The 10,461-nt window shown below is 32.4% G+C and overlaps 1 protein-coding gene across 1 annotated transcript; it reads left to right on the forward strand.

Annotated features, from left to right (window-relative positions):
* Positions 1-876: 876 nt before the first annotated feature.
* LOC143085138 (dehydrogenase/reductase SDR family member 7-like) lies at positions 877-10,151 on the forward strand. The gene is made up of 9 exons (XM_076261322.1): positions 877-943; positions 2,773-2,921; positions 4,585-4,734; positions 5,348-5,454; positions 6,691-6,883; positions 7,564-7,610; positions 7,874-7,993; positions 8,707-8,873; positions 9,980-10,151. The coding sequence occupies exons 2-9, from the start codon at positions 2,795-2,797 to the stop codon at positions 10,032-10,034; spliced, it is 966 nt and encodes a 321-aa protein (XP_076117437.1). The 5' UTR covers positions 877-943; positions 2,773-2,794; the 3' UTR covers positions 10,035-10,151.
* Positions 10,152-10,461: the final 310 nt, after the last annotated feature.

A 10,461-nucleotide genomic window follows, 5' to 3' on the forward strand; every position in this document is an offset into this window, starting at 1 on the left:
TTTATGATTAAAAACATATTTTATCATAACAAATATAGAAACCGGATTTAGTGGAGAGAGCCAGTACAAGCCAAGGAGGGATAACTCGATCTGTTCACATTAATTATGTCTTTTTTCCCCTGTCTCATCTGGTCTTAATTTTCATTTTATGATCCAGATAAAAATATTGTCTGAATTCATGTTTCTCATTTGGTAACTTTTAGAATAAATTTTGTAAGATTTATAATCTTAGTGAACAATATAAAGGGCACTCTAAACCAAAATGCAGTTAATTTTCTATCATGTTTATGTGAACGTTGTTGATATAAGAACCTTTCTCATCTGGACAGAAGGTCAAGTTTCCCCTGATATTGAATTTAGTTTTCGTTCACACCACCTAATTTATATCCTTAAAATGTGGTAACTCAGCCTAAAATTCCTTCTGTTGTAATTTGTTTTTTTAATGTTTTTTTTTTTTTTTTAGTAACTTTCATAATTGAAAGAAAATTTGAATGTATTATATATGTGCTGAGTTTTTCCGTATCTTTTGAATGACTTTTTCTTTTTATATCTAGCTATATCGTAAACAAGTTTTTTTTTTCTTGATATATGATCATATATTTCTAAAAGGCTCAAGTCTGATATACAAGTACTAAAATATTTGTTTCCATAGGTTTAAATATCTTTATAATGGTTATTTCCGAATTCGTTAAACAGACATACATGTATATTATTGTTTATTTGTTAAACTGTTTTTATCTATATTTATTTTGTTTGTTGCTTTTGTGTTTTTATATGTTTGGACTTGAGTTTCGATTATTCTTTCTGCGACTTGGCTTGAATGGGTGCTCCTAGTTTTGGAGTTGATAAAAATAACCGATACAAATATGTGTCAATATTTAGGACGTTAGAGTGATAAGCCGGAAGGATGATATTTTAACAGCTTTTTATCTGAGTTTTAAAGGCAAGTCAGTTTAGTTGTAGTTGTTATTACTATTCACAGTTCTCCATTTACATGTAACTCGTCTCAACACATCGATAGTTAGTTTAGTGACTTTGTCTATCATGTGACTTTACTGTTTAAGTTATTTTAAAATCATTTCTGTGAATGGTGGGGATTGATTGTCCTTGTAAAAATAATTGTCGTATAAATATACGTTAGTGACACATCTCCATTAATCCCGATAGGGAGTGTACATGGATGCCACTGTACCCTCGCAGCTTTCGAGGGGTTCTTTGGATATCGGAGGCATTTACCAGTACATACATACATGTCAGCTTATTGTCGTGTTATCCAACACTGAGATCCAATATGTCAATATATTATATTAACAATAATATTAATTTTTACCTTTTATTGCGTAAATTATTTTGTCAGTCCTTAAATATTTTAGATTTTATCCGTGTACAGTGAATTTAAAATTTTAAGTTAGTTGGGGATTTTTTTTATTTTTTTTTAGTGTATAAATTTTAATTAACTCCCGTCTGGATGATATCCGCTGAGGAAGTGTTCCATAACTGGAAGGATTTACGTATAGAAGAAGAAGAAGATTAAGAAGATTATATTTTTTATCAAAAGACATTATTTGCCTACCATCCGCAGGCAATTGTTTCTGACAATGGGGTGGGAGTGGGGAGTGGGAAGGGGGTGGTTTCCATCAACACTTCTACGAAAATTTTAAAATCACGTACGAGTGTGGATACTAACCCCACCACACCACCCCCGCCCCCCCCCCCCCCCAAATTGACATTAACAAGTATATGTGCTGCCACCTTAACCTCTTAATCTTATAGAAATACGTGCTCTTATGTGGTGCCATTGTCAACTTTTAAGCTCGGTCGGGGTGTAATTTATTATTTGGTAAAGATAATGATTTCATGTCATTGATTATAGTTTTTTTTTTAAATTCAGTTACCAGTATCGTTTTATCAGGTAATTGATTAAGAAAATCCATTTTATGAAGAAATTTACACATTTTGAATCAGGCCGTTAGTTTTTTCGTTTGAATTGTTTTACATTTGTCATTTCGAAGTCTTTTATAGCTGACTGTGAGGTATGGATTTTGCTCATTGTGCAAGGCCCTAAGATGTCCCATAGAATTTTTTTACTTCTATGTCATCTGGTCTTTGATGGAAATTTGTCTCGTTGGCAATCATACGGTCACATCTTCTTAACTTTTGATAATAACAATAAATTGATCTATTTTGTGATTTAGCGTGAAAACAAGAACGGTGATTTTTAGTGTAAATTGTTATCGTGTGAACTAGAAAGCTGAAAATCAGATTTAACAAGTTGGTCTGGTACAAAGCAGGGTTCATTTTATTATCATGCATACATGTATCAACATCTATATATCAACATGTTTTCGTCTTTATGATCGTTTAATTTGTCTCTGAATGGTAAATAGTAATCATCATCTTCTTCGTCGTTGTCGTCTTCGTCGTCATCGTCATCTTCGTCGTTGTCTGACAGTCATCATCTTCTTCGTCGTCATCATCTTCGTCGTCGTCATCATCTTCGTCGTCGTTATCATCTTCGTCGTCGTTATCATCTTCTTCGTCGTTAATCATCTTCGTCGTTATCATCTTCGTCTTCGTTATCATCTTCGTCGTCGTTATCGTCTTCGTCGTCGTTGTCTCTTCATCATCGTTATCTGATATCGTTGTAATATATATTACTAATATTTACAATATATGTAAGGCGAAGTATATTTTTATGAAATTTCCTGAATGTGACGGAAGTAAACTGATCGCTCATTCTTTTATATTATAAATGTAAATGATATATTTTAGCTAATTTTAGAGACCAATTGAAATGATGGACTGGTTGTATTTGATATTCTTGTTTATGCTGACATGGTTCGTCATAGCTCTGATAATGATAGTCTTGGGAGACTGTGATCTTTTACTTCAAATCGCTGAAAAATTCGGAAAATCACCAAGTAAGTGCTTGGAGACTGAAAATATCGATCATATAACAATATTGTATTCCATTGTCCATGTATTTACGTAACGTATACACTTGTAAGTGTGTAATTAGATTATAATATATTTTCTAGTGTAAAAAATGTTGAACTTACGCAAGGGGATTCAAGCACTGCTCTTTTAAAATACAACAGTTTTATGTACATAATATCAATCCTTATCATGTATTTTTTTACAGTCTATCTGTCGTTTATAGTGATCAAAACTCTTTGCATAATTTCATGTATACCTGTAATTATACTTTATATCTCCAGCGCTTGACTTTACATCTTCAGCGCTGGACTTTACATCTCCAGCGCTTGATGTTACATCTCCCGCGCTTGACTTTACATCTCCAGCGCTTGATTTTACATCTCCAGCGCTAGATTTTACATCTCCAGCGCTGGACTTTACATCTCCAGCGCTAGACTTTGCATATCTCCAGCGCTAGATTTTACACTTCTCCAGCGCTAGACTTTACATCCCCAGCGCTAGACTTTACATCTTCAGCGCTTGACTTTACATCTCCAGCGCTAGACTTTAGATCTCCAGCGCTGGACTTTACATCTCCAGCGCTAGACTTTACATCTTCAGCGCAGGACTTTACATCTCCAGCGCTAGACTTTACATCTCTAGCGCTAGACTTTACATCTCCAGCGCTAGACTTTACACATCTTCAGCGCAGGACTTTAAAGGACACTTTATAATCTGTGTGAGACCAACAGGGCTCCGTAAGATTGAGACAGCTCTCCACAAGAATTAAACTGTTAGCATTTACTAGAATTTCATACTTTTCATGCTTTTGTAATGAACATATTCAAGTATTGAAAAATTGTTTACTAAAATCTGTCGGGTTCTTGTTTATGTGCATTTATGAGCTTTGTTTCATAGGCTTTTCTGTGATTAAAATAAAATGCTATCTTACAAGAAAGGCGAATTAATTCATCAACTCTTATATAACAATGTTAAGAATAAGGAATACTAAATAGTAAAATAAAAAAAAATACTCAAAGGAAAATTCAAATCGGAGAGTCCGCTACCAAATGGCAAAATCAAAAGATCAAACGAAAGGAAAACAACTGTCAAATTCAGATCTCTGACATAGTACAGACATTTCCGTATGTAGAAAATGGTGGAACCAGTTGCATCTTAAGTATGTTTGAAATGCCGCATTTACTATCAGACGACTGTTCTGGCACTAAACTATATAAGACTGCTTAGCATTTCGCCAGTTGTGACAATATCAACCAAATCATAATGGTTACCATACAACATAGGTCGTGTCGATTTCAGTTGTTTTTCCTCGTAACTCTGTTAAAGTAAATGTTTGCGTAAGGAGCACAGTCAACCCTGTTTACTCTGGTAACTGTTGTCTTTTCAAAAAATAATTTGATCTAACATTAAGATATTTATGCATAAGGAGAGATGTGGGGTAAACACCTATAAGATAGCTACTCGGCGACTTAAATTTCCAAATATCATAAACCGATCGAGTTGGGTTTTTGTTGAAGGAAGGCGTCCTTGCAAGAATTTGCATTGCCTTCCAAAGCGTCATAATTATTTTGACTAACAAATTATCAATCATGTTTTCAGTTTTGTGTTCATAAAATGCACATATTGTATAAAGAGTATGTATTTTAGGCTCTTTAAAGAATAAAGTAGTTTGGATAACTGGGTCATCTAGTGGTATCGGCGAATGTTTAGCTTATGAATTGTCTAAAGTGGGATGCAAACTGATTCTATCTGCTCGGCGAAAAGACGAATTAGAGCGAGTCAGAGGACAATGTATTGGTAAGGTTTAAATGTCAATTGTATAGGACAAGAAGTAGAAGGTTAGTGATACAGTCGAGCAACTTTTGGGAGAAGTTTTTTAACCATATTATTTCTTTCGATTTTGTTAAGCTTTTTACAGTAAATATTGGCATGAAAACATCATATGTTAAATTTAAAAGACAAACAGGGCGGTGGACTTGGATATATAGAATACACTTCTCCCATCGGTAAACTCCTGAAGTCCGTTTGATTATTAGGGATGTAAAAATACGCAGCCACGTTCGAATTACAAATAAAAAGATTTAACACAACATATTACTTGCATAAATATAGCAAATCAACTCAACATTCAAGACACAAGTAGCTCGTCCTACGTGTAAATAAAACTGAATCAAATCTCAATCTTAAAACAAGCACACTATTAAACGCTAAATTAAAGAACAAAGCGACACATTAATTGAACGCATAACTATTATATAAGGCACAGTTTTAAATTAAAAGTATATGTATTGCAACCACAATAGATTGTCGATCAACAGAAAACCATTTTTTTTCGTTACAATACAATTATCACAATTTTTATATCAAACTTCGTATTTAATACTTGCATGTTTCTACATTAAATCTTTAGAGAAATGGGGTGTGAAGGCGGATGATATCTTAGTGGTACCGTTAGATATGGTAGAATTTGATACTCATGCAGCAGCTGTCGAGAAAGTCATTAATAAATTTGGGCAGGTGAGTGAAATGTATTAATTTTCAAAATATTGACATCCACACCCATATGTACAGTGTTTAAGATCTTACATCGTGTATTTAAGTTGCGTTTATTATGTGGTTTGTATTGTTCTTTTGTTTATAAACTTTTCTTATTTTATTTTGTTTTAATGCTGTTTTTTTTTGTTTTGTTTATCTGAACACGTTTCAGTATATGTTTGTAGATTTTCAGTTGTGTTTATTAATTCTATCACTGTATTCTGACCGCCCAGTGACAAACATGCCATGATGACGAGAACAATTATTGCGAAGAGAAGGTTTTGCAAAGAGAATCTACTAGAATGAACGGTGAAATGAGTGTGTAAAGGATAAGGGAAATCAATTGTGCCATGCAACAGGTCACATACGGACCGTTGCACCTTCGTTACGCATCGATTTTAATGCCCCAAATCCAACTGGACGTAACTATGTATTCATACATCCATCCTCTTCTGCTTTAATGAAAAAATAGCTACCGGGCATGATGGCCATGTTTCTATACTTCAGTTATCTATAAGAGTTCGTTCTTTGTTCTTTTGTCATACTTCCGTGCATACCATAGCGAGAACAACTCTTGTACAGAGGAGACTATTATGCTAACAGTTTTTATGACAAAAGTTATGCCACACTTACTTTCATACATACATTGTAACTGTGAATAACTATACTACTTATTGTTTTATATCAGACATTTATTATGACCACAACAGTTTTTAGTGAACAAATAACTTTAACTTTAACAGAAGTCATGGTGATATGGTGAACACAACAACTGTTCCTATTATGTATAAAAAAGATGTGGTATGATTGCCAATGAGGCCAATAATCAAGATACCAAATGACAATGAAATTAACAACTATAGGTAACCGTACGGCCTTCGACAATGAGCAAAACCCATACCACATATTCAGCTATAAAAGTCCCCGAAATGACAAATGTAAAACAGTTCAAACGAGAAAACTAACGGCCTAGTTCATGTACACTAAATGAGCAAACTACAAATATGTAACACATCAACAAACGACAACCACCGAATTAAAGTGCTTGTTCGAACAAAAAGGATTTCATTTTCGACAATTGACGTATACTTTTAGTGATGATTCTGGTAGGACCTGTGTTTCAGAATCGCTTACACTGTGTTTCTCATGATTGACATTAAAGTCAACAACAATGGGCAATCGCTGGGTTTTTGAATAGTTTCCTTTTTATTTCGGTAGGTTGACATTTTAGTCAACAATGCTGGACGATCACAGAGAGCTGAATGGATAAAGACATCATTAGAAGTGGACCAACAAGTTTTGAATGTAAATGTACTTGGAGTGCTCTCCCTTACAAAGCTTGTTTTACCGTACATGCTCAAAAGGAATGAAGGACATATTGTAAACATGAGCAGTATTGCTGGAAAAATAGGTACATTCACAATACAATTTTCAAACGATGGATGAAACAAAATTAAAACAATTTAAATTACATTAAATTTATTGTTTAAAGTTTATTTTACTGATTTATTGTATGGACACTTTTTTTAACTGTTTGAACATTATATGTCTTCATTAGCTTATCTCTAAAAGAACAATTCTAGATTTACATTTGCTGATAACCGAGCTTGGAAAAAAAATGATAGCAAATTGAATATGTAATGGCAATTTCGAATAACCTTAACGACTAATTTTAAAAATTATGTAGTAGGATTTTACAATTTTAAAATGTTACCAAAACATATTAAAAGCTGTTACAAAATGTGATACTTAGTGAGCCATGACTATAAACATGCAACTGAAAATTGACGACATGATTTTAAAATGTAAAAAGGTATAACAAAAATACTGAACTCCAATTGAGCACTTAATGTGAAAATGATATTTTGACATTCATTCAAAAAGCCAACAGCTTACCTAAGCATTGGGATGCAAAATCTTTCTAAAATAAGTTTTTGAAATCTTTGAAAATGTACATACTCTGAAAAATATGATTTGTAAGGGAAGTTTTATCTCATAACTATTGTTCATTACAATATATGTATATAGAGCTTGTACGAAACATATTGAATGAAATCTGAAGAATCATTGATTACCGTTTCCATTTTACAGGGGCACCGTTTTCTGGATCTTACACTGGAGCTAAACATGCAATTCAGGTAATTAATTCCATATCTACTCAAATGAGGTATCTATTTGCCTGTTTTGATTTGATACATTTTTTTTTATTTTAGTAGCTCTAAAAAGTATCTCTAATCCAAATGTGTTTGTACTCTTATATAATAGACAAAAAACACCATGATAGTGTTAAAATGTCTTCTTTATTTAAAGTCGTTTCTGATAAAGATATGCAAAAATTATCTTGATTATTTTTCTTACTCTAAATAATTTGTTCAATTCATCAATTTAATACATTTTACAGGGTTGGTTTGATGCCTTGAGAATTGAGGTTCTCGAAAACAACATAGCAGTAACAAATCTGTGCCCAGGACCAGTATTTTCAAATCTTTTGGATATTGCTTTCGTAGGGGAAGCTGGAAAGGTAAATATAATTATTGTTCACTGATTAATACTCCCTGTAACCTTTGAACCTTTTGAATTTTACATTTTATTTTCTGCGTGTGAAATGAGAACATGGAGTTAATTGACACTGTATATTGTTATGTTATATATTATAAACACTGGGCTGAAGTGTGGCTTTAAAAAACTTAATACAAATATTTAAGAGGCAACATTTAAATTGCTTGACATTTGATCACATGATGTTACTGTGTTTACACAAATAGGTTATTTTTCTTTTCAAATCACACTGTTTATTCAAAAAGGTATTTGCCATTGTACAAAACTCTGGAAATATATATACAGACATTTTGAGTTATACGTCAACGGGTAGAACAAAAGACATACAGAGGGCAGCGCAGAGTCTTCAACAAAAGACAAATATCCTTATATCATCCCAATTATCGAAGTTACAATATTAAACATCATTGCATTGTAAAATATGTCTTTTAATTGGCCAATGATTGATTGTCCCATTTTTGCTACACATTTCATGTTTAACATTCTAAATTATTTACAATTCTGAGTATGTGTAGATGATACAAACACAGGTTAATTCGTATATAATTCAACATTAAACGATCTGCATTTTATTTGCTGTATAATTGTTATATGTTGTGTCAGAATAACTTTTGTGACCTGTAGGGGAACATTGATATGATCTACAAGCTTAACATTTATCATACTGATAAATAGGTACTGAAGCAGACAATGGAGCCTACTGACAAACGGATGAAAACAACACGTTGTGCAGAATTAAGTGCCATAGCAATAGCCAATAAACTTGATGAATGCTGGATTGCCTTGAATCCTGTCCTTTTTCTTACATATGCAAATCAATACTCCCCAGTGTTGGGGAAATTGTAAGTATACTATTGGAATCTTGGAAGATGCTTTGTAGGAAAAAACATCACGTACACTATAACATAATTCAAAGATTAAAACTGAAACCAAGGATATTCCAACAATTCACGGAATTTGATGCGACTGTCCTACAAGCGAGAGGTAAAGCTAGCTATAAAACCAGTTTTAATCCACGATTTCCTACATAAAAGAATGCCTGTACCAAATCACCAATTCGTTTGTTGTGTTTGACCTTTTGATTTTGTCATTTGATTGCAGACTTTCCATATTGAGTTTTCTTTGGAGTTCGTTTTTTTGTTATTTTATTTTTTTTGACATGATCACAAGTCCATGTTCACTGAACAGTACAATCTTGGTCAAAACACTCATTTTGGCATATACCTGAATATCAAACAGTTAACTTGATAATGAACATGTGTACAAAGTTTCTGGTTGCTGTGACTTCACAGTACCTTCATCGTTACATTTCTATGATTTGTGAGCTGTGAGAGCTGCGTCAATACTCTTACTTTGTATATATATGTTAAAAAGTTTACTTCATAATGAACATAACAACTGAAATTCAAGATGATCTGATTTACCTTGATAAAAAAAACTTTAAACTGATATTGACTGATGGAAGGCACAGACCGAAAAAAACAATCCCCCATCAACAAGTTTAGCTATGAGCATTATAATACACACACTGTTCCTAGCTGCTAGAAAAGTGGTATGGTTTTAATTTGTGTTATAAAAAAATTAAGATTAACGAAGTAAGCCTTTTTTATGTATATATGTGTAGGTTAAGATGCAGCTTATGATTACATTTTAATGAAGCTATCTAAAGGATATTTATTCATGTTTAATCTCGTATATTTGATTTAAGAAAATGCTGTCCAACTACATAAGGCATTTTTACATTGAACGTAAGTCTAATTTCAAAATCGAATTGCATATAGTTATGAGTAAATACAAATTCCTTATATAATATATTCAAATATATAAGTGACAAACTTTCTTTCTTTTTAGTGTATCTTCTAGTTTGATGTATGAATTTATTGTAGAATTAGGTTTTGTTCAATTTATTTATTTTATTGACTTTTACTTTGTCATATTTATGTTTTAGTGTTGGAAAGAAGTTTGGTTTGAAAATAATGAAGAGATTGAGAGAAGGTCGTTAAATAAAAGAAATGTGTTCGTTACAAACATACAATTCTTGAAAGACTTCAAATTATTTATAAGGGTTATTTCCTATTTTTGTATTTATTCTATTAAATGCATAATAAAAAAAGAAAATTAGAAATTACCTATTCAAGGATTGTTGTGAATCATATGCGGAAATAGAAATATTCCAAAGATCAGCGTACATGAAACCTAAGTGTCTTTTTTTTTGCAATAGCCAAAACGTAAAGGCAATATTAGATAAACAAAAACCGGGAAAAACTAGTATGAGATGAAAACAACAGAATAACAGAAACAATGAAATACAGCAAAAACAAACGCCAACATACATATGCCGTACTTGGTGCTTAGAAAAATTGTAGTTTGAATCTGGTTTTAAAACATGTTGAATGCATCTTTCCAATTGGACTTGAAATAACAAATTCA

The sequence above is a fragment of the Mytilus galloprovincialis genome, chromosome 8 (genome assembly GCF_965363235.1).
Source record: "Mytilus galloprovincialis chromosome 8, xbMytGall1.hap1.1, whole genome shotgun sequence".
In the NCBI taxonomy this organism is placed as follows: domain Eukaryota; kingdom Metazoa; phylum Mollusca; class Bivalvia; order Mytilida; family Mytilidae; genus Mytilus; species Mytilus galloprovincialis.

Bases quoted from the DNA above. Each gene is read 5' to 3' on its own strand.
- LOC143085138 (XM_076261322.1), top strand. From the start codon at position 2,795: ATGATGGACTGGTTGTATTTGATATTCTTGTTTATGCTGACATGGTTC. The intron at 5,455-6,690 runs GTGAGTGAAATG...TTATTTCGGTAG, and splicing joins TCATTAATAAATTTGGGCAG to GTTGACATTTTAGTCAACAA. The intron at 7,994-8,706 runs GTAAATATAATT...ACTGATAAATAG, and splicing joins TCGTAGGGGAAGCTGGAAAG to GTACTGAAGCAGACAATGGA.